Source organism: Columba livia, chromosome 5, assembly GCF_036013475.1.
Source record: "Columba livia isolate bColLiv1 breed racing homer chromosome 5, bColLiv1.pat.W.v2, whole genome shotgun sequence".
In the NCBI taxonomy this organism is placed as follows: Eukaryota; Metazoa; Chordata; class Aves; order Columbiformes; family Columbidae; genus Columba; species Columba livia.
In genome coordinates this window covers 43,718,189-43,742,745 of record NC_088606.1, presented here as the reverse complement: position 1 = coordinate 43,742,745, position 24,557 = coordinate 43,718,189, and the positions used below count along the sequence as shown (strand labels likewise).

General features: G+C 35.5%; 1 protein-coding gene across 11 annotated transcripts in view; it reads right to left on the bottom strand.

Annotated features, from left to right (window-relative positions):
• Positions 1–697: 697 nt before the first annotated feature.
• The window catches only part of FUT8 (fucosyltransferase 8), a 130,516-nt gene continuing 106,656 nt past the window's right edge, over positions 698–24,557 (bottom strand). For 8 of the 11 annotated variants that reach the window (XM_065066037.1, XM_065066033.1, XM_065066029.1 and 5 more), the window contains 4 exons: positions 19,630–19,876; positions 18,294–18,470; positions 11,300–11,450; positions 698–5,609 (listed from right to left, as the gene is read on the bottom strand). In XM_065066037.1, the coding sequence (XP_064922109.1) occupies positions 5,292–5,609; positions 11,300–11,450; positions 18,294–18,470; positions 19,630–19,876 (893 nt within the window). In that variant the 3' untranslated portion in view covers positions 698–5,291. Of the gene's footprint in view, positions 5,610–11,299; positions 11,451–16,886; positions 16,960–17,178; positions 17,293–18,293; positions 18,471–19,629; positions 19,877–24,557 lie in introns of those variants that run through there. The other 3 variants (XR_010473255.1, XM_065066035.1, XM_065066036.1) reach the window with 3 other exon arrangements.

Sequence of the window (24,557 nt, the reverse complement as noted above, 5' to 3'; positions counted from 1 at the left end):
AGGTAGACAGTGGGGCTAATGGAAGAAAATGCAGGACAGTTGGGGATTTTCCAAGCTCAAGAAAACCCTTCATAAATATACTAAAAGCAAAATCTTGCGTCTCTATAAAGAGGAAAAATAATGCAAAATTGAAAGTAAAACCAGTACATGTATGTGTCAGCAGCTACATAAGATGTACAGTATATTCCAGCAGAGATAGTGCCTTCTGTCAGCAGCGTCTCCTTATGAGTCAGCCTAAGAGCATGAAGTTAATTTTGAGCAACAGTAAAGACATTTTGGTAAAAACAACTGGCATGCCTTTGCATTAATTGAAACGTGCTTGAATTACAGTGGCAGTAGGATTCTGCTGATAAGTATGTTGAGTCAAAGGAAACAAGCATATAAAATAAAGGAAGGTTCTACTGAAAAGCAAACCTGATCAGCATAGTTAGTTATTTATACATGGTACTAAAAGGGGTAAAGACCAGCAAACACACCAATGGAAGGGGTTCTCAGGTGCCTGTAATAATGCTGGAAGACCTCTGCCTTATGTACTTTGATTCTGAAACAATCTTGTACACAGGGAACCCAACCAGTGACAGAAGCAAACAGACTAGCCATTTTTTTTTGCAGGCGTGGAAACTTTATACTATCCTCTTATTTGCATCATGCAGTTCCACATTTCATGCTTTTTAGAAATGAACAGGATACTACAAAGTCTAACTCAACCTGTTTGAGGTTGATATTTATGCATAACTTTATTTGCTTCAGTATTTCTTCTGATAAGCTTGCAGGTACATATAGGGGATCTTGACAAAAATCTGTAGACTACAAATAGAATTCTAGTGGTGCCTTAGGCAAATGGGATTTTTGTGAGTTTTAAAGGTAATTTTCATTCAACACAATAAGTAAACCAAACAAAATTTGTGCCCTTTGACAGCCTGCTCCCAAGCCACCCAAATATGAAACTGTAATATAGTAACAACCAATGACCACAATATGACCCGCATGATATTTATACACATAACTGGGATTAGAATTAGGCAAAGTCAAAAGAAGGGTTGCAAATTTTAAGTATTTCTGGTAAAGAGCAGAACAATTTTGCTGGCAGAGGTCCTGAACCTAACAGTGAAAGGTTTGTTTGTGGCTTTATGAATTTATATTGCAATTTAAAGTACAATATCATGTCTTCTTATTACTCTCTCCTTCTTGCCTCCCAAGCTAAACAGAAGATTTTTACTTGGATTCTTCAGACAGTCGAGAGATTACATTGCAAAGAAACTCAATTCACTGTTTTGAAAAAGTTCCACATGTGCTACTCCACAGGCATGAAGGAAAATCTCCTTCTCCTTATCAATAATTTATAATGAAAATTTCATATTCTATTATGTTCCTAGCTCAGAAGACAAGACCCTTACTTTACAATTGCATACCAAAGAAACAGAAAACCCATTATGGAGGAAACTTTCACATTGTGCATATCTCTCCATAAGAAAGGTATCATCAGTTTTCTTTTCTGAAAAACCAGTGGAGAGAAATCTTCTGGTAATTGCAAATTTCCTTAAAATTCAGTGATATAAGGGAAGACAAAGACTTCTTTGAAGGTAAATATTTAAAAGTTTTGAAATAAAACATCATCCTTCATGAACAAATCCATAATACTCTGCAGTTCACAGGGAAAGGATGTTGGTAGAGAGGCTTGGGAATCCCACGCATTTGACTGTAGGCTGGACTGAAAATCAAGGACAGAACTCAGGTTGGTGTCACTGCAGTGGCAGCTGCAAACTGCTGCTGCTGACCCCAGTCTCCAGGTGCACCAATGACACAGAAGACTAATCAACTGAACTACCTAGAATAAATTTCTTAGCCCAGCTGGTAAGAAGCAAGTAGCATATTCAGTTTCCAGAGACTACATGTACCTGGCAAATACCTTATTACAGAAAACATGACAATGATAATGTAAAATAGCAAAGAACAAAAAGAGTACTGTTCATATTCCTTTTATGAGCACAACATACACACACATACACATACACACACACACACACACACAAATGCTTCTTAAAGAGGAAAAAATTAATTGAACATTAGCTTCTCTGAGTATGAGGGCTATCTTTGTTTTATGGATGTCAAACTTGGTGGTTTGGTATGAGGCAAAAATTACATGACTGGATTGTTGCAGAGCTATAAGGTGAACGGAAGAAACAAGATGTATACTTGCTTGCTTGCAAGCATTCTGGTTAGGATCTTAACAAGTTCAGAACTTTCAAAAGATTCAGCTTTCTTTCAGGTATTTAAGACAATTTTTTAATTTCCTATTATTTCACTTTTCTGTGAGCTACAATAAAAATCTGGGGGTCTCATTTTCAGTTACCCATAGATCTTTCCATACTACCTGGACTCCACCTTAGTTGAGAACAAAGTCTCTAATATTCATTTCGTTTAATATAAAACAAATTCAGTTTTAATGCCCCAAGGTTCTATGATTCCAAGATTTAAATATACGGTAGTCTTAAACAGAACAAATCGCTAGAAACAGATGCATCTAGTATACAGCCTATTGCTAGTTTTCTTCCTCTGACAAGTAATGCATTATAAGCACTACAGGATCATAATTTGTACATTTGTTAATTATTAACAATAATTTTTAATTTCATATAATTTCATGATCATTTTCTCAAAGATGATGAGCTAATTATTAATTAGGTATTTAGAATATGTAAGGAGGCACATGTACCTTGCCAATATTTTGCCAGATATATTCTGTTCAGGAACTGTCACATTATACATCTTCTATAACATCACTGTTTTCATTTGTCTCATTACTATATCAGAAGATCTGCTCTTGCCTTTGGGCTTGTCTTATACCTTCTGTTATTGATCTTCTTTAGTCATTATTTCAGTTGAGTTACCTGACTATGGAGCAATTTTCCTATGTTAATTCATTTATGAACACTATTTCTGCACTCTAAGAAATGCGCTGGAAATGATGAGCTCTAAAGCTGTAAGTAAAGAGCTTCAAAACCAAAACATTTTCAAAATCTATAAATATCAAATAGATAGTGTAGTATTTGTGGAGAAATAATTAAATTAGTTTTCGCAAAGATAAAATGTATTGATTGAAACATTGAGGAAGAAATATCTGTGGCCTTGGATTTTTTTCCAAGTTGAAATGTAGCAATAGCTTTATACGTACAATTCAAATTTGAGTAAAAAAGAAGTTATAATTTAGCCTACATTTGTGCCTCTGAAATATCACAAGTTTGGTTAAGCTAGTCAAAAATTTATCAGAATCACTTACACAGGAAACTAACATTAAACAGCTTCCTTAGTAGTTTCAAAATACAGAAACACCAGGTAACTCTAGCCATCTTTTGTCATAAAAATTTATCATCTTTAGCATTCTTGGCCACTCCTATTCATTTGCTTTTATCCTTCAGTCCATCTTTGAATCCCATTTGGTATTTATGCTCATTTTTACTGATGTGTCTATTTAATACTATTAAAAGATAATGTGTTTTTTTTTTTTAATTTTCCACAGTACTTTTCAACTTTGATCTTTTCCAAGACACAAAACAGTTTTTCAGTTGAGGAACACATAACTGGAAGGGATCTATAGGATCAGTCCTGCAAGTAATGTCAGAGAGAAACACTTTGTTAATTCATTTACATACCAGTCAAGTTCCATCTTGCCACTATGTAGATTGGAAGATTGTTGCAGAATTTCACGCTGCCAGAGATTTCATTTTACTTTTCAGCCTAAAATTTATTCTTGGTCAAGTGCATCCATTCCTTATACCAACACTGCCCTTGGTATATTCATAAATATAACTAAATATCCTTTAAACTTTTGCTTTTTTAAGGTTAACCAGTCATGCTTTTTAAATCTTTACCTATGTGGCATTTTCTCAGTGTCTCAATAGTAACCATTTTCTGCGCTTCCAGTATTCCAGACTGGCTTGCACTAGAACCTGTATTAGGCTATTAATATTATTTCTATTGGGAAATAATCTCTTGATGTCTTGTACATTGAGTTATATATATATATATATATATATACATACAACCCCCAATTCTAAAATATTTTTGGAAAATTGTTCTGTAAATTATCTCTTTTCTTAACAGAGAGCAGAACAGAAACAGATTTTGGAACACTAAGAATTACTAACAATTTTATGTCATGCATAAAATTAATCCTTGTGTATATTTTCTTGGAACCTACTATTTTTGGGGTAAATTATTAGACTTTTTTAGAGTACCCTAGATCGACTAGTTCTATAAATGTGACAACCTGAAGTATTCCACTTAAAAGTAACTACATTCAATGCCAAAATGATAAATGGCCATCTACAATACCCTAAAAAAATATTTTCAGAAGAGGAACACAGAAGGTAAAAGAACAGTGCTTGAGTAAATGTAAGAAATTGAGCCATTGAAGTCATTGTGTTGAAACCCACTGTCCACAGAACAGAGCAACACTGTGTCCCTAAGCAGTTGTGGTACTAATGAGCATTTAAAAATGTAATGAAATTCCAGCTACTTTTTCTTTGTCATTTTGTGGTTTGTTTGATTTGTTTTCAATCAAAGACAATGTCCAGAAACATTATGAGTACTAAAGAATCTGTTCATGGCATTGTTTTACAAAAGTTCCTAACAGACAGTGACTTCTTTAATGTTGGATGTATCCTTTATTTTATTAATGACGAGAAGTAATCAATGGAATGTTAAAAATAAACTTATAAAGAAATCTAGTCTGAAATTTGAATCTATTGTTTGAAGCAAGTTCAGTGGTCATGGTAACACCAGTTGAAGATTGACTCCTGCCCACTGTGAAATAGGGATGGCTCTTCTAAAAAGGTCACAAGTTTTTCAAATATAGGCACCACGTTTTAAATTTTGCACATACAAAATATGTTCATGTCACTCAAATTACACAATGTGGCAGTGTTATAAGTCTGAACATTATTGTCAATTAATGGCAGAGAAAAGAGCTCGAAGCTCACATTAAACTAATGACTGGGACGAATCCTGAAAAGAGACAAAAAGTATAAAACAACCGTTTTCCTGTTGTATGCAGTTTTGTGTGTGCATGTGTGAGAGTGCATATAACAAAAACTGTCTAAGAGTAAGTTCATATAATAGCCCATCCATTTGTTTTCAGCTTCTCATCCAGTTTCATTGCTAAAGGCTTTGATTTTAACTGCATGTTAAAATGCAAATTCAAATCCCATATAAACCATTAGTTAGCGTGTTGGCTGGTTCAAACCAATCAAACTTGAGAATTACTGCCGAACGTCGTCCTTGTCGTCAGTCTACTTGTCAGCCTCTGGGTATGTAGGATACTTGACTGTCTCAATTTTCTCCTTAACTTTATAGGACGGGTACAGGCCTGTTCTTCCTAGTTTCCTATTGATGCCTTTTGAATAACCATCCCAGTGGTTTCCAGCTACTCCAATTAAATCTCCAGGTTCCATAGGAATTTCATCAGCAGTTCGTGGATGATGAGCATAAATAGCAACCTGATTGTGGGCATTCTGTCCACCAAAGTAGTAGATATCATCCAAAGAATGGAAATATGCTGAAGCATCTGGATGCAATGTCTGCATAATTTCATAGGCAACTCGACAAACCTTAGAAACAAAAACAGAAGAGAAGTCATAAATATTGTGTGTGCCTGCAATGTACCACGGAAGTCAGCAACCAATGCATAAAAATGAAATTTCACAAGAGGATCAAAACCAAAAAACCTGCATATTTACTAATAAGAAGCATACAATTTTAATTACTACTGTGGTGATAGGATTTGGTAAATAAATAAACAGATAAATAATTAGAACAGTCTATTTTTCAGTAAAAATGGAAAACACCTATATGAACACTAGCCATCCTGCTTTTTAAATTAATTTTATGTAGCCAACCAAATTTGTTTTCCTTTTCTACTAATAAAAACTGTATTTTACTTCCGTTTGAACCTTTAGAATTTACATTTTCAAAATTTATTTTGCAATAATGAGGCTTTACATTTACTTTTCTAAAGGAAGCTCCACCTTCCACTATACAACAGTTCCAAAAGTCCAAGGCTTTAAAATGCTGTTAAGATTAGACCAGTGATAGAATTATTGTTGGCAACTTGGAAGACAACTAAACGAAACTTAATTTCAGCAAGACAATAATGATGTTGGTGAGGAGAAAGATGCATTTTGAAATGTCATTGCATCACATTTTATGAAGGGAATTTTCAGACTGGCAACAGGTTCCCACATCAGAATTGTGTTGTATCTGTCAGGGTTGTCAGGAACACAAAAGGCTCCCGCTATATTAAACAAAGTTCTTTTCAACATTCGGCTAGAAAGATCTTCTCAGTCAGGTGTCTGACTTGGCTACTGTGACCTTTCTGACTTCTAATCTACATGACCATATCTTTCTCTGATTTTGTGTAAGTTTGAAAAAGCTTGATAAACTAACAATACAGCAACCTTCTTTAATATGAACAAGCATTTGAGCTTTTTCATAATTTTAATTCTGTGTAAATATAGTAGAGCTTGAATTTACCTTTCTCCCTCTAAGGATAAGGTGAATAGAACTTTGATGAGTCAAACCAGACATATTTGTACATTCCTAGCTTCTTTGAGAGAGGCATTTGCTCTAAAAATGTAATCATTTCCTTTTATCCGTCTCCATCTGATCTTTGAAGTAACTTTTCAGAAGTAGTTTTCAGAAGACTGGGCTGAAGTTCATTATTTCAAACAATTTGTTATACCCCCTAATACAGAAGCAAATTTGATTACCCATACATTGGTAAGAAGTAATTTATTTTGTAGCTTCTGTGACTGTTTTTGATCTTTTCTTCTTCGCATGTTTGTGCACCACAGGAAGATACACACTCTGTAAAGGATTTCAAATATTTTCAGTAGAAATTATTTTTTAGTGAGCATAAGTGTCCTGCATACCTGACATAAAACATACAACATCCCTCAGCAATTGTTTCCTTTGTGGTGCCAAACCTGGGTAACTAAACTGTAAGCTCTTGAGGGCAGTGGGCAGAGACGACATGCAGAACTACAGTTGAAGCCAGCCTCCCATTTTTAATTCATAGATTCACTTGTTTTACAGCCTGCATACTTATATGTACAATGCAAAATACAGAGACTAATAATTCCTGGAAGGAAATGAGATTATGAAGAAATGTACATCAGGCAGAGGGAGCTATGATCTCATCTAAATGAAGACCAAAGGGACAGAAAAGCTCTTTGTTTTAATCTTAATTCTGCAATCTTAATTCTGCTACTACGTTAGGAGTTGCGTAACTACCATGTGGCTTTTCTATACATCTCAATTAATGTAATGTTGCTGAAATACAGTGCTAAGATATGTTGTTTCCCTTAACTTCACAGAACATGATGGGCCTAATTTCTTTAACAACAGTATTTTAATGAAATATCTATTCTTCAGCTTTTATCAGTGTTTATTTAGTTTCAGTAGCATATATAAGAATTAACACAGAGGACTTCCTAAGGCACCTAATTCTACTCACATATACTGTAATTTTCTCTTAATACTTCTGTAATGAAGTTTTGACTCTTCTTGGCATGGGTAGGAAAATGGAAAAAAAATCAGCATACAATTCATTAATGTGAAACTCCAAAATCACTCTGGAAATAAATTAGACTATGTTCTTATCCTTACTTTCTCTTCAAAAAGATGGCCATTAACAGCCTGATCTTGCTTACCTTTAATCCAAAGTAACTACCCAAACCGTTTATTTCATTGATGAAAGGACAGAGATAGTAGTTCAAATACTAGAGATCAGAGGATCTAACTTCCGACTGATAAAAAATACATCTTTCTGAAAAGAGGGAAAACTTGCAACAGACCTTAGAAAAGCCCAATATATGAAAATACTGTAGATATCCACATCGTTGCATGACCAGCAAAACTGGTGCTAAATGATTTTTGAGGAGTTTAAATTATTAATGCACAAGAAACTGCTCAGAATAAATTAAATAGAGGGTTGGACCAAATTCAGAGTCCCAGCTATTGAGAGTAGCAGTCTAATACAGTTGAATTTATAGTAGAATTTTCTGCAACTCTGGAAAACCAAATATGTCATCCAGCAAACCTGACTATCATCACATGCAGGGAGAAGCAGGATAAGACTGGAGCTCAAAGACACAATGTACCCCAAAGTTACCCTCCAAGGGGGTTGTACCAAGAAACCTCCAGAGGTCCCCCTCAGTCTGTGTCACCTTAACTATGTCAATTATAGCATTTGTATTTCAAAATGACTCAAAAACTTACAATTCAAGGACAATATATTCTGCCCAAGGCATTTGCACCTATATTTAAAATGTATTTCATCTATGTCTGTACCTGGTGTTTTATTTAAAGCCAACATTTACCACTTTTAACACAACTATCTGAATATCATAACAGCAGAAAACTTAAGTTTTCTGATTAAGTTTTTATCCAAGACCACGTAATTCTTCCTTCAGAGTACGAACTGTCTCAACACCAAGACCTGTGTGGCACTGAAGACATACAGCCCTAGGTCTTGGCTGATGATCACCTCTTTCACTGATATGCATTCAGTGGTTATACTTCAGCTGAAACAAACATTATTATCATTAACTCATAGAAAGGTTTGGGTTGGAAGGCACCTTACAGATCATCTAGTTCCAACTCTCCTGACATAGGCAGGGACACCTTCCACTAGAACAAGTTGCTCGAAGCCCCATCCAGCCTGGACTTGAACACCTCCAGGGATGAGGCACCGACAACTTCTCTGGGCAGCCTGTTCCAGTGCCTCACCACCCTCATGGCAAAGAATTTCTCGCCTATATCTAAACTAAATCTACCCTCTTTCAGTTTAGTGCCAATACCATTTGCCCTATCACTACCTCCCCTTGCAAAAAGTTCCTCTCCAGCTTTCTTGTAGGTCCCCTTCAGGTACTAGATGGGTGCTATAAGGTCTCCATGGAGCCTTTTCTTCTCCAGACTGAACAACCCCAACTCAGCCGGTCTTCACAGGAGAAGAGCTCCAGCCCTCTGGTCATCTTCATCGCCCTCCTCTGGACTTAATCCAACAGGTCCATGTCCCTCTTTTGCTGGGGGCCCCAGAGCTGAACACAGTACTGCAAGTGGGATCTCACCAGAGCGGAGTAGAAGTGGAGAATTGTTTATCTTGACCTGCTGGTCAAGCTTCTTTTGATGCAGCCCAGGATACAGTCTTCTTTCTGGACTGCAAGCACACATTGCTGGGTCATGTTGAGCTTCTCATCAACCAACACTCCCAAGTCCTTCTCCTCAGGTCTGCTCTCAATCCATTCACTTCCCAGCCTGTATTTGTGCATGCAATCGCCCTGATGCACATGCAGGACCTTGCACTTGGCCTTGTTGAACTTCATATGGTTCACATGGGCTCAGCTCTCAAGCCTGTCAAGGTCCCCCCTGGATGGCATCCCATCCCTCCAGCAGGGTGACTGCACCACACAGCCTGGGTCAAACTTGCTGAGGATGCACTCAGTCCCACTGTCCATGTCACTGACAAAGATGTTAAACAGCACTGGCACAATACTGACCCCTGAGGAATGTCACTTGTCACTGGTTTCCACTTGGACATTGAGCCACCGACTGCAACTCTCTGAGTGTGACCATCTAGCCAATTCCTTATCCACCGAGTGGTCTATCTGTCAAATCCACATCTTTCAAATTTAGAGACAAGGATGTCACAGGGACAGTGTCAAACAGTGACAAAGGAAGAAGAAAAGCCTGAGGTCCTTAATGCCTTCTTTGCCTCAGTCTTTAATAGTAAGGCCAGTTGTTCTCTGAGTACACTGCCCCCTGAGCTGGAGGACATGGAGCAGACTGAAGGACCAATAATCCAAGGGGAAATGCTGAGCAACCTGCTACACCACTTAGACACACATGAGTCTACGGGGCCAGATGTGATCCACTCAGGGGTACTGAGGGAGCTGGTGGAGGTGCTCACCAAGCCACTTTTCATTCATCAGTAGTCCTGGATAACAAGGGAGGTCCCAGTTGACTGGAAGTTAGAAAATATGACACCCACCTACAAGAAGGCCCAGAAGGAGTATCCAAGAAACCACAGGTCAGTTAGTCTGACCTTGGTGCTGAGGAAGGTTATGGAGATCATCTTGAGCACTATCATGTGGCACATGCATGATCAGGCCCCATCAGCACAGGTTTATGAAAGGCAGGTCCTGCCTAATTAACCTGATCTCCTTCTATGATAAGGTGACCTTCACAGAGGATGAGGATGAGCTGTGGATGTTGTCTACCTAGACTTTACTTAAGCCTTTGACATTGGGGAACTGGGGTTGTTTAGCCTGGAGAAAAGTAGGCTCAGAGTAGACCTTATCACCCTCTACAACTACCTGAAAGGAGGCTGTAGCAAGGTGGGTGCTGGTCTCTTTTCCCAAGCAACAAGTGGCAGGATTAAAAGAAATGGCCTCCAGTTGCACCATGGGAGATTTAGACTGGATATTAGGAAAAATTTCTTCACTGAAAGGGTTGCAAGCACTGGAACTGGCTACACAGGGACGTGGCTAAGTCACTGTCCCTGCAGGTGTTTGAAAGACGTGTAGATGCAGCACTTGGGGACATGGTTTAGTGGTGGACTTGATAGTGCTAGGTTAATGGTTGGACTCTATCTTAAAGGCCTGTTCCAACCTAAACATTTCTATGATTTTCATGATACATGAAATCAATATACAATATTACATAACAGAAGAAAATGCCAATGATGATAATTATAGGATTTCATTTTCTAAGCGACTCCAACCTGTTTCAGACCACTCAAGAATGGAAGCTTGTAGCATATAATTATCTGCAACAAGAACTCCCTATGGATTACTGTAGTCAGAATTCACATTTATTGCACAGCCACTGGATTCCTAGAGATGTAATAGACCAAAGGGAAATTAAATGTCTGCTTTCTTCATTCTGTTCCATTTCCAACTAAGGCAACAGCAGACACGTTTGAACTGTAGTAGAGTGCAATGACGTGTAGAAATGGATGGACGGAAGGTATATATTAAATTTATGCAAAACAACGAATGCTTAAACATGTTTAATACTATTTCTTGCTGATTTCAAATGTCTTAATTAAACTTGTAATTTCAATTAAAGACAAGTAGTCAACAAGAGCTTACAGTCCTCTAAATGTTCAGATAGCATAACAAGCCTTTAATTTTCCCCTGAAATTTTCATGAGAGAGCACTGAGAATAAGAACAGGAGCTTGAAGGAAACTAAGATTTAGAACTAGTATGTATACTTTATTGTATTTTTATTGCATTTTACCTGGGATGAAAATGTACAGACCAGGAAGTCTGCCTGAGATAAAAAGTGAATATCCAGAATAACACCTCTTAGGGAGTTTTCAGTGTACCGGTTATGAAGTCCTGCTGACCAGGATATGGAGTTATCACTGATAAATTCGTAATTTGGATACCTGTGGAAATACAATACACTGTTAACAGCAAAGTCTCTTTTTTTTTTTTTTTTTTAAAGCAGCATCATCTTTGCTGCAAGATAAGGTTGTTACTTTGTTTTCAGTAAGTCTGTTTTACAGGGAATGAATAAAAATTTTGCTGAACACTCTAGAATGATACTGCTCCCCCGAAGCCTGCCCTCTCTTCATCCAGAAAAAAAGAAAAGATGCTGTAAGTCTGTCTGAGATTTGACACTGTGAAAGAAGTGAAAAAATATCAGGAAGTATATGCCACATACTGCTAATTCTCCTGATTTTAGATGAAAAATACTCAGATCACTTTGCTTTTTCTACTACTAAATAGAATATGGGATTATGTCTTTACTGGACTATCTTTTACTATCATACTCTATTAGATACTGATTATGATACTGCGCGAGAAAATCAGTCACCTGTAAAAGGGTCATATTAAACAAACGAGTCTAAATGAATTAAAATTAACTAAGTCTTTCACAGTTATTAAGGTCACATGGAGAACAAATTTTGCAATTCACTGTTTAAAAGGAAGTAAAATAAATGTAAAATTTCATGTCAATCTACCTATGTAGACATCATAAACTAACTAGTGAAACTTTAAACAAAAATATTTTTACACTACTTTAGAAATAAGATTTAACATTAATGACATGTAACAATGACTTTAAAAGCAAATAAAATAATTTTTTAAATGTTGAAAAAGAATGGTCTTTCTCAAAACGGTTGTACACCCTTACTGGGGAACTGAAATCCGAAATGAACTGTGGAAAGTAGCACAAATTAATTAAATTTTCAGTCAGACTCCTAACAAAACCACACTTTATATGAAAAATTCCAGGTAGATTTAACAAAGATGATAATTACATTGCTGTTACACAATAATTACATTTCAGTCGTGAAGTGTAACTCATGCGACTATCCTGCCAACTACAACATTTCAACCAGAGTGCTAATTATAAAATAATTTAAATAAAATCTGTTTTTCAAATTTAAAACTTCATAGCAATTATAAAGCAATATATTACATAAGACAGTAAAACAGCTAATATTACATTTGCAAGCATTAATCATTCTTATACTGCTTAATAAAGAAAATCAGAACATAGAGCAGGCCATAATGCTGGAGCAACAATAACTTAGACTTGTAACTAGATGCTTCAAAACCTGACAGTCCTGTGTTGAACATTGCTCAAAGTAAGGTTTACACTCAGAAGTTCTTGAAAAGTTTCTGAAGTTAGCACACACTTGTATACTACAACACAGCATGTGCATACACTCTGGACACATGGTAGACATGATTATGACAACCTCTTGTAAGAATATGCCTCATTTATTATTATTCTAATGTTAAACTATGGGGAAAGTGTCTTCAAAAGTGAAATGGGCAAATATAGCATGCCTTTCCATCTAACATTCACTAGCCATGACTACCAAATCAGGAATTTTACCTCAAGAGTGAATCAAAAAGTCATATATCAAATTTCCACATATGAGGAAGAATTTTAATTTATCCTCATAGTGATTTTAATAATTATATTTTCCTAAGAGAAACACCCGCTCTAACAAAAAGTAATATAGGTATGGTAAATGTCCCAGAGGTAGCATGACAACTTTAAAGGGTACATCCGATCATGAGTGTCAGGGGAAGTTCATGTTACATTAAAAACAAGAAAAAACAAACCAACCAAACAAAAATAAAAAGGGGTGTAGGAAGAAGGAAGGGAATATTTGTAATAACTGATAAGAACTCTTCTGAGAAATTACAGAAGGGTATGGCAAGAAATATTCTTTTCAAGATGAAGTCTATTGCAACAATTTTCTTTGCTTTTCATGTCTAGCATTTTTGTCAGTATTTAACCAGTTCTTACAACAGATGACAACACAATATTTGTGATGCATTCTATTTCTGTTTCCATTGTGTGAATCATATTGGTATTTTTCTTAATAAAAAAAGTACAGACCAAACAGAAATATGTAATACTATACTGTGAAACTAGCTGAGGAACAGAGATGGGCATCAGTCTTATTTCAGTGACAAAACTTTGAGAGAAGTAACATATAGAACGCTTAACAGAAGATGTCATTTTCTAGGGACAGTGAATATAGCAATGATATCTGCACATCCCTTTGCAAGTTCTTCATCAGGAATTCTTTTAAAATTACTCACTTTCTTCAGACTTCAAAAATCAGAATCCGCATGCTGAGCAGAGACAAAAAACACCTTTCCTGAAGAACCTGATTTCTTACTAGCAAAAGATCAGTCTAATAACTTAATAAATGAAGCACACCAAAAAAAGTGTCATATTGGATCTTCTCATGCATACATTTAAAATCTTCTGGTTTCCTCCTTTATTCTGTAAAAAGTTTTTAAGATTCTTTTAAATCTGGTCTTCAATTCCATTTTGTAAAGCTGATCCAAATTCACCTAACCAACAGCTTCAGGACCCGTTTACTCAAATCAGTGATCAAAGCTTAGCATTTATCTACACACAAGTTTAAATTTTCAAATGAGCACTTTTATGCTGTTCCCCCCCCCACAATGCTATATTTATGCTTGGGAAAAGAGGCTTCTTTTAAACAACCTAAAATGCGAGTATAACAGCAGCCATACTCAGTGTGACCAAAGAATCTTCTAGTCCACCATTCCGTCTCCAGCACAGACTGAAAGCAGAACATAAAGAAAAGTACAGTAAAAGGCCAAGTCTATACCCCTCTGAAGTTTAGCCATATGTGGCCTACTGACTTCCTGTACCAGGTAAGGCTTAATTCTCCTTCCCATTCACTATAGTGCTCTAGATACTATTTAAAGCTATTCTTACCACAATGACTACAAAGGATGAAGGAAATGAAACTTCTAAAGCTCTATAGTTAGCTCTTGCTTCCTTCTATTCCCTTTCCATCTGTATTTATATTATGATTAATGTAATACTTACATTGTAAGCTTTTGGGGAACTTTTTTTCCTTTTTAAGCCGAACTCAGCAATGGTCCTATTACTAGTATTCCTGACTGCGTGGTAAATTAATAATAAATAAAAAGATGTCATATTCTTACTAACAGAATCTCCTAGAAATAGTGTTTTGTAGTATCCCTCCTACCTTTCCAAAGAAATTACCCACACATTCTTTTCTCCATAACAAGAAAAGAATAAACTGCAAAGATAAAAGCAAAGAATGGAAACCAGAATAACATGGTTTTCTTTGTATCAGACTACATATACGTAGTATATCTCCTCCATATATCTAAAAATAGAATCTAATTCTTCTAAAGCTAAATAATAGATTCTTGAAACCAATATACAGGTCAGGAAGGATTTTCCCTCCCCAGCTAGGAAAAAGGGAAAAGAAGAAATCAGAAGAAGGTGGGGAAGAGAGAGTTTAAAATCTTTCCTTCCTGTACCTACTGGCCTCAGATAACGATACAAATAAAGCACTATTATGAGACTATTTCAAGTTCCAATTTGTTTCAGAAGCTGATCACCTAGTTGTGTAAGTATAGCTTAGTGCCACACTGTGTGGCAGGTGCAAACTGAGGCAAGTCCCAGGGTCCTCTTCTCAATTTGCTAGGACTGGAGAAGTATCCTGAATGGGCAATGCAGGTTTTCTTCCCTTTGAGCGTGAGCACGTGTGTAAACCCATGGAGTAAGAATTACATGTTCACATCTTGCTCTAAAATTGGAAAAATGTATGAGCTGTTCATTAGACTCAAGAACTTTGAAGCACATCTGAATTCTATATATCAGGCATAGTATGACTTGAGGCAGGTGAGGTCGCAACAGCTAAACTACAGATAGTACACAGGGAGAAAAGACATTAACTTGCTATTGTGCAAGCAAATAAGCAGTGGAACGGGCTGGAAAAAAGTTTCAGAAGCGCTGAAAAAAACCCAACTGACCTCATGAGGGAGGCAAATTACTGCAAAAAAATGAAAAAGCAAAATACAAATGACTTCACAGGTAAATATCCTGAAAGGAATAATCTTTCTTTCGTATTTTAGCATTCATATACATGAGAAATAGACCTAAATGAATTCATATATAAACCAGAAAGGTATTAAATATGTTTTTTAAGAATTTATGTGCATGTTCAACTGCATTATTTTGAATAAATAGAGAAGATGCTGTAAATGTTATAGACTAGAAATACATATAATAGAAATTCAAAAATTTGTATTTGAAAACTATTAAATCAAAGAACAGGCAATATATTCCATCCATAACATGTCACTTATCTAGGACAAATACCATGACCTCTGCTTACCAGAAGTTATCAAGAGCTTTAATCCCATAATCATTACGGCTGCTGAACTCTCAACCATGCTCCTCTCTATCATGTTGCTTTACATCACTCTCATTCTTAATATATATCACTTCTTTCTTTCGGAAAACAAAAGAAACAAAAAACTCTACAAACTGATAGTACTGACTCCATTGTCTTTACTACTTTACTTGCAGTTGATAAGACATCTGACTGCAAGGGAAGTTTCTAAAACCTACATCATAACATTTCTGTTTTCATGACTGTGAATATTTTTAAATACTTCTCTTAAAAGAAGCAACACATCTATTCATGTGAATGTTGTCTCAATCCTTATTTAAATGCCAACATTGACAGCAAATCACTCTCATGTAAAAAGACATATAATATCTAGTATTTGCTAATATTAGTGTACCTAATAATAAATGCAACATAAGCTACTGCAGTACAATGTGACAGTTGTTTCTATTGACGTTTGGTTGTTCAATGTGACTAGAACTTTTTTTGTCAGAAACGTAAACTACTTTGTAGTTTGCTTCACAAGAAGTGGAAGAAAAGGTTCTTTATTTCCAAAACCTGACCTTAACCTGCCTTCAGATGCCTTTAAATGCTGAAAGATCAAATTGCATCCTGTCTTCTATGAAATCACAGGAAGTTTCAAAGGCCTTCTACTCGATTGCAACAGCAGGGTGCAAGCAACTTAGGAAATCATGTTTCAGTGTAAACTATTACCTGAAAACTCAGTAGCAACACATAAATTCTTCACTACTTAGGGAGTCTACGGCTTTTATTAAGAAAACATACAATATGAATTCTGTCCTAATGTGCTATATCTCAAGAAAACTGATTTGGAGTGGACCTTTAAGTGCCACAGAAACTGCAATGCTTAATGAAATTCATGATTGTTTTACTGAGCAAGTCCCAATTCCACTATTTGGTTTTGTAGTTATTGAAAACTTGGGACAACATGTTTACATACGTAGTGCATCTCACTATTATTCACAAAACTGAAGTGTACAGTGCTAAGGCTTGAAAGTTGAACACAAAGAAAAAATGCATAACTAAGATTGTTACAGCAATATTGAATTCTCTTATATTATAAACAATAATTAAAGTTATTTAGGACAACGTAATGAATTAAATAGTGTAACCTCAATTTTGTATTACCTGTCTTTTCATTGTTCAGATTTGAACTTTAAATGTCATGTTATCATAATTGTTTCTGCTACTGTTCTTGTCTCTACATATACAAAAAAAGCAGGATTAGATTGCCATCATCTGGAGTTGTGTATGTTCGTTTAGTTTTTCAAAACTCCATAATTTTAAACAGCAGCCCTTTATAGATACGAAAGAAAAATAGAAACAGCACAATTGAAATACACAGGTTGGCAATGCTGTAAAAAATTCCTCTGCTACAAAATAACATTTTCTGCTTACCTTGTATATGCCAAAGAAAATTTGTAATCCAGGATATTATCTTATATATTTTTCCAAGCACGTCTACCAAGAATAAACATTTCAAAAAATTGCCTTTCTTGAGTAATCTTGATTTTAAAAAGTATTCATTTCTTTGCTTAAATGAAAAAAAAAAAAAAAAAAAATCTGTTCTTCTACTCAAGGGAGGTAAAAACTTGGAAACAGAAACAGGTGCTCTTTAGTAGACAGATAAATAAATAGTATTCAAAAGGAAAACTTGTACTTGGTAACAGGTAAGATTAACCTCAATGCATCTGAAATACTTATCCAAGTTTCCATAGTCACAGCAATAAGCATTTGTGAAATTGTTTATGTAACAGAAACACCAAAACAGTTAAATATGGAACATTTTTCTTCCACATGCATCTGTTTTCTTTTACTAAACAGAAGGTTTTGCCAACTCAGTGACACCTCGCAAAACATGCAACTTAACAATGAGTGTTTCAAAGGAAAATATAGGTCGTGTTAGGAATAAATAGACGCACACTGTGCATTTCCAGGTTTTAACACATTTATATATTTTACAGCAGGCTGGGATAGCCTATAGCTAGAGCAGCTTGTTACACCCATGTTCTGGGGAGCTAGAAGAGGACAAAGAGCAAAAACAGGACAGAGACAATGTTACAGATCGAGAATCCCACCTATATTCAAGGACAAACTCTAAAATTATTCAACATGTAGGGTGTAAGTCTTCTAAGTTGTTGATACAGAAGTCTTTCTGAAAGAGTCATCAGAAGTTTTTCAATCAACTTATAAAAATTTCTCTGGCAACTATTCACAGAAAGGTATTGTTTGGACAGGTGAAACCTCTTAATACATTAACTAGTTTTTAGAATATTTCTGAATAGTTTCTCTTTAATATGTATTTTGTATAATAACTTTGGTATATTCATAACTTATACACACTTGGGAAAAAAAATCCAAAAAAGATAATATCTGAGAGAAAAATCAAAATCACTGGAAGCTGAAATGCTATCTTAACTGTATAAACAATAACAAAAGAAAAAAAAAAGATACTAAGATTTGTGCACACAATAGTCAGAAATTGTAAAGCTAACCAGAAGGTACAAATTGTAATACAAACATAATTCATCTTACTTGGATTTTGCCTCTTGCAACAATGAAGGATCATCTGTAGCCAAATATACTCTTTTTTTGTCAATCTGCATTCTGCGAGCAAGAAGTTCAAACCGCTCTTCAACATGTACCATATATTCTTCGATGGGATGAAATGCTGCCTCTGTTCCTACTTTGTCTGTCCTTCGGACATGAACACTGGAAAAAGGCAGAAACTAGGAATTCAATTTAGAAATACAATACATACTTTAGCAACTGAAATTTTAACCTTAAATTTCACACCTGTGCTTTTAGAATATTATAACTGAATCTCTCCACAAAACAAGGGAGGATTAAAACTCATTGATGTCAACCAGGACATGCTGACAATATGAAGTCAGCTGTCAGTCTGCTCTGGAAAGCAATATAATAATCTTGCATGGAAGGAAAAGGGTAACTGAAAGAAATGAATTAAGGAAATTTTGTTATAGCATACAAGATGTTTGGTTTGTGCAGAAGTTATCAACGACAATACAGACTTCAAATGAAGGTACTTAAAAATGTATCTTCCCCATCTGCTTGAAACCAAACAAGTATTCAGATCCACCAGTGATCAAGTGGCCTACCAACCCAATGCTCAAAAGCCAACTAACATTTGGACAGACCTATTGTGTACTCCTACAAAAAAAAAGAGTAAGAATTGAAGGAAAATTCTGTCAAAGGAAGCAGTATTTGCAGACTCAGCTCAACAGCAGCACAATTTTTTACATTACATGACAGTAAAACCTTTTGTTCACAAGCTATTCTTTGTTGCCCATTGGTGCTTTCCTTCCTTCTCCCCATATTTCCCCATACAAACCTTTGCAATTCATAGTTACTGCTAAGAAACAACAATCGTGAAAACATCAGCAGGAAAGGGAAAGACACATACCATGTTCAGGTGCAGCCAACAATAAAATTAGTTGTGGATTGTGGCATGTAAAATGTAGGCTTAGCCTTTTTCCTCAAATGTAAAGGCTATAAGGCACTTGAAAAGAAGACCCAGACAGAAAAGCGTCTGGAATACAAGCTGTAAGGCAATTACATGAATGAAATTCTGTATTACATTACTAGATATGGAAGGACATACAAAAACCCCTTCAATTGAGCTGTCTTTTACATACTTATCCAGCTACAGGTAGGCAAGTATGCTGAAGAAGTACTTGCAATCAACTTGTATTATGCACAGTTAAAAAATAACAGCTTAATCTAGAAAGCACACTCCCCACAAAATGCTTGAGACTCTCAGATAACCATCATAAAACAATTTGTCCTGAAGAGGGATCACTACATACACTTATTAAAGCACAGAGAGTTAAAAAGAAAACTAAATACCCACCCAATCACTGGATGTTTGAAACCAAGTTTCCTCGTGGCTTCCTCTATTTCTTTTTCTAACCAAGGCTGTGGACGAATCAAGTATTTCACAAATTGCGAGACCCACCACACCGCAGGATCCCCATGTACACGAATTAGTCTGTCAGCCAAGTCTTCAGGGATAGCCAACGGTAAATAAGGTGGCCGTGGGTGTAAGCTGTCAACAATGGGAAGTTCCACCACCTGAACATCCTTATCGTTAGTCTCACCTGTTTTAAAATACATACTAGGATGAGTCAAGTAGTTTACTTCATTGATAAGCTTTAGCATTGGCATGTAACAGTCCAACGTATCAGCTAAACTGCATCTTCAACTTTGAAAGGGCTGCCCAACCCTTGCTCTACCTTTTCAAAACAGCATTTAAAAGAATAATAAAACCCACTGTTTTAGACTAGATTCATATATGAACTGTATCTAACAATCAACTCCAGCAGAACAAAGTTGAAGGTCCTTGAATTCTTGTCAGCTGGAAGTTAGTAAAATAAAAAAAGCGTTCCTGTTCATATATTTATACCTTTTAATTTACAACTACACCATTACTTTGACAAACTTGTTATCTAAAATGCTTAAAATTCAGTTACTTTCTAAAAAAATAAACAAATATATTAAGGCATAAGAAATTAAAAAAAAAAAGTATGCAACCCTGCTGCTCTATTGAATACATCTTATTGCACTAGATCGTAGCATTTTAGGCATCATTAGAATCATTGAATTAGCTGCTCTGTTGACAGAAGGGGCAAAAGGGGCAGAGAGACAATTCCCATCTTGAAGAACCTAAACTAAGAAGATAGCTGTCAAATTAAAGAGATCAAGGAAAATTTGTTTTATGTACAGGTAAGAATTTGTTATCTGTTAAATACTTACCAAAGTTGCATACACAGATGTTTTAGGTGGGACATTCATTCAAGGCTCAATAGCCACTTAACGTTTTTTAAAAGTTTTTACAAACTACACAAACGTAAGTGTCTGCATAATTGATAATTCAAAGCTATTTTAATACACCGAAATAAAGTATAATACATGACAACGTAATACAAAGCATTACATTTCTGAAACACTGAACATTTCAGGTAAGATTTCTAGTGTGCTCATTTTCTCCAAAAGTGTACTTTCATCGTCTGCAGTGTTTACTAGAAAAGATGTTCTCTGTTTAGTGCTCACCAACCAGGAAAGAAAACTCTTTGAAACATAAGCAAATCACACACATAACTGTTCACCAAGTAAACCTAATGGCTGAAAAATTCAATTCAGTGCAAGGATAGGTTAAAACAGTTAAAAAACCCTCAAGTTAGAACACTTTTGTATGCACCAAAAAGAATTTCAGTGTATTTGTGGCAAAGTCCTAGAAATATGACAATTGCATGATTAAGTCATACATTGCCAGAATGCTAGACTAACACCAGTGAACATACCAAAACTAGGCAATATTCAGCAGTAACTCCCTGAGATGTGGTTATTTAAATAACGAGTATGTTTTTATGATCAGGCAGATTTGCAATTAATTTTTAATAGATTTGGAAAATCTGTTTACATCTATATGTTAATATTTCAATACTGCACTATATAACACCACTTTAAAGGTATCTTTTAGAATAATTTCCCATAGAATATGTACTGCAGGCATGCATGATATTTTTTAATTCAAGAAGCCAGTTCATATTTTTACTACCTATTTTATCACACAGGAAAAGATCTAGTAAAAGTTCACAAATTTAGTACAAATACTGAGCATTTAAGTTTCCTTATAATAAAATGGATAACATTTTATCAGTGTGTCTTCAGAAAGCTGAAATAAAGAAAAGGAGCCTGAAGCCAGGGAAGTGCAAAATCAGGTGCAGATGTGAAATATTAGTCAGAAGTCTAGACATAAAACGTTTAGCTTGGGAATAGTGCGACAGAGCACTTGAGGTTCAATCCTTTTTACCCTCCCCCCCTCAACTGAGAGTGGAGGAAAGAACAGGGTGGCAAAAGAAACAAAAGCAATCTTAGCCAAGGGAACAAAAAGCCTCTAATCTTAAGTTACAGAAGGAAATTTGCTGCAATTCTTTTGAGGAGAAAAAGCAGAGATGTTAAGGTACATACAAAAAGGTGAATTTTTATTAAGTTAATTTTTATTAACTGACAAGTTTTAAAACTTTATTCTATCATTGAAAAGACATGTTGCTGTCTAAAGACAGCCATTTGCAAAGCCTTGCTATTGCTAAAGCTGATTGAACAATCTGACCCACTATCCTGCATTCTGACCCTGAAAAGGACCCAATACATTGTTCTATGCTTCTAAAAATTTCCATGGACTGTCTTAAGGTTTTGAAGAAAACAAGATTGGCCAGGAAAATTCTCAGCATATTCCAAACTAGATTAAAATATCGAACATCACAAGAAAGCCAAAGCAGATGCGGGGAGGGGGGGGGGGGGGGGGGGGAATAAAAAACAACAAAAAACCCAAAACAAATGGGGAAAAAAAAAACAAACAAACAAAAAGAAAAACCAGAAAAATTAAAATACAAACAAAAATAAGCCCAAAATAACAACCAAACAAAAAACTACCCTCACCAAACAAAAAAGCACCAAACAAAAAAAAAACAACACAGACTTGAGCTTTCAACTGTATGTGATACATTGTTTGAATATTAATGAAGTTGCAAGACTTGCTGTGAATCAAAATCAGAAACAAACAAAATGTATTTCATTAAGGCAAAACAACCAACTTGCTTGTGCAAAATTAACTACTAGGTCAAGTGCTAATGAGTGCACTCCGAGTGAACAATTCTAGGAAGCTTCTTTCTAGTTTTTATTACCTTTATTATCATTCTGAACAATGAAGAAAACACTTCCCATTAGTCTTCACTCACTCTAAAAACCATGAGATAGCAGATGCAGTAAAACTTACGGCAACTATTTGCTTTTATCCTGGACAAAACCAGCGAAGAGTAACTCTTTAGTAACCTGCAGGAGTAAACAACTCTGCAACTGCCATATAGGAAAGCAGCAGCTTTCTTATACTCCTGATCACGTTTTTTCAGTGTTCATGGAAAGACTCTTAATAGGCAATGATATTGTCCTATCTCAACAAGCATAGTTTAAAAAACTTCCAGGGAAATTTTGGGTATGAGGACACTGTTTTAGTTTGCTCAGAAATAAGCTGCAATCAAAATCAATTACACAGTAGGTAACAAAAACTCTGTCAGATGGATAGGCATGCATATCCATTACAAAACATTGTCATATTCTTGATTGATCTGAGTTGTAGCTGATCAGCTGAAGATAGTGAAGTTGGGTTAAAAACACAGAATGATCTTTTTGTCCACACACTTCTTCAGTTTTCAGCTATGTATTCTCTGAATTTTAACATACTTTAGCTCTTCCACTTCCCAGCTGTATTTTGTTAAAAAATAAATCAGCTATAAAAGGTAATAATCCATACAAATGCTTCTATCTTTTTCTCATGTTGGTAGTTCAAATCACATGATACTGTGATTTGATCATGTCAATCAGATTCAATTCCCTGTTCAGTACAGGACCAACTTTGACATTTGATCACAGAATCACAGAATTATTTAGGTTGGAAGACACATCTAGAGTTGTTATTGGTAATTAACATTTCCGCGATACTTCAAACTACTACTTCCAGTGTGAAGCTTTTACGGCTGCCAAAATTTGCCTCTATAATTCTATTTATAGCTTAACTTTCATACGATCCCAGGTCCTATTTCTCAGTTTGGATTCATCTAAATAATTGCCCTCCAAAGTTCTGCAACTTAATCCATTTTAACTTCACTAAGTAATCAAAAGATTGAGTGTTTTTGTAATAGTCATAAAGTACTGCAATATTGACAATAGTCATTCTTTCATCACGACAACATATTCTGGAACAAAATCATGGACTGTAAAGAAACTGGGTTTTTTTATAGGTCCATCACTAATAGATCAGCAATACAGTTTCAGTTTCCAGGAGTACCACTGATTACTTTTTAAATACTGAAATGGACTGTGTGTGTTATAAAAACGTAAGTTTGCTTCCCTACAGTATCCAAATGTGCATAATCGCTTACTTGATAGCTCACAGGACTTATATAATTTTTTTGTGATTTGGCATAATCTTACTGATGGTCTACTTTTCAAATTTAATGTTTGTCATCCTGGTTTAAAGCTCATTTAGAAACTTTTCCTATTTATATCTTTCATATCAACTTATTTGAAGCCCAAAAACTGTTGATTTGCATCAAAATGACCTTTGAAACTTTGTCATTTTCCCTTACCTTACTTCCTGCCACCTGAGCATTGGCTCAGACCTGCATTTGGATGGGTATTTTTGCTGGATGTACATTACTTTGAATGGCAAAATGTCACCTTGTTTCAAGTAACAATCAATACTATTATTTAATGTTAACTGAATACCTGTTTGAGCACTTTATTAATTTTCCTGTTATTTCAAAATTCATCATCTAATTTCAAAGTATTCTTTCAAGAAGTTGTCCTTAAAAGTATTTCAAGGAATACTGTGCTAAAGGACATTCTTGTTGTGTAAATGAGAATTTCAATTTAATTTCTGTTTGCGTTGCTGGAAACAGAGCTGAATAAACTCAAATAAAGATGCAAGAGCTTCACTATTTTCCTTTTTCTACAAAATACTTACTTAAGCTGATATCAACTTGCATAGACTAAGCACAGCTCTACCTGACAAAGCTCTACAACCTGGAAGACTTACTATAAATTTGAAACCTCACCCCAACTGAGTGAACAATTCTAATTCAATCACACAGGATAGTCAGAGTGCTAGGAATGCTGTTAGATTACCATGGGATATGCTGAGAGGGACTGTGCCGAATTCTCACAAGGCTCCTCATTGTCTTGCTGGATACTGTTATATATTGCAAAGACAGTAGGTTT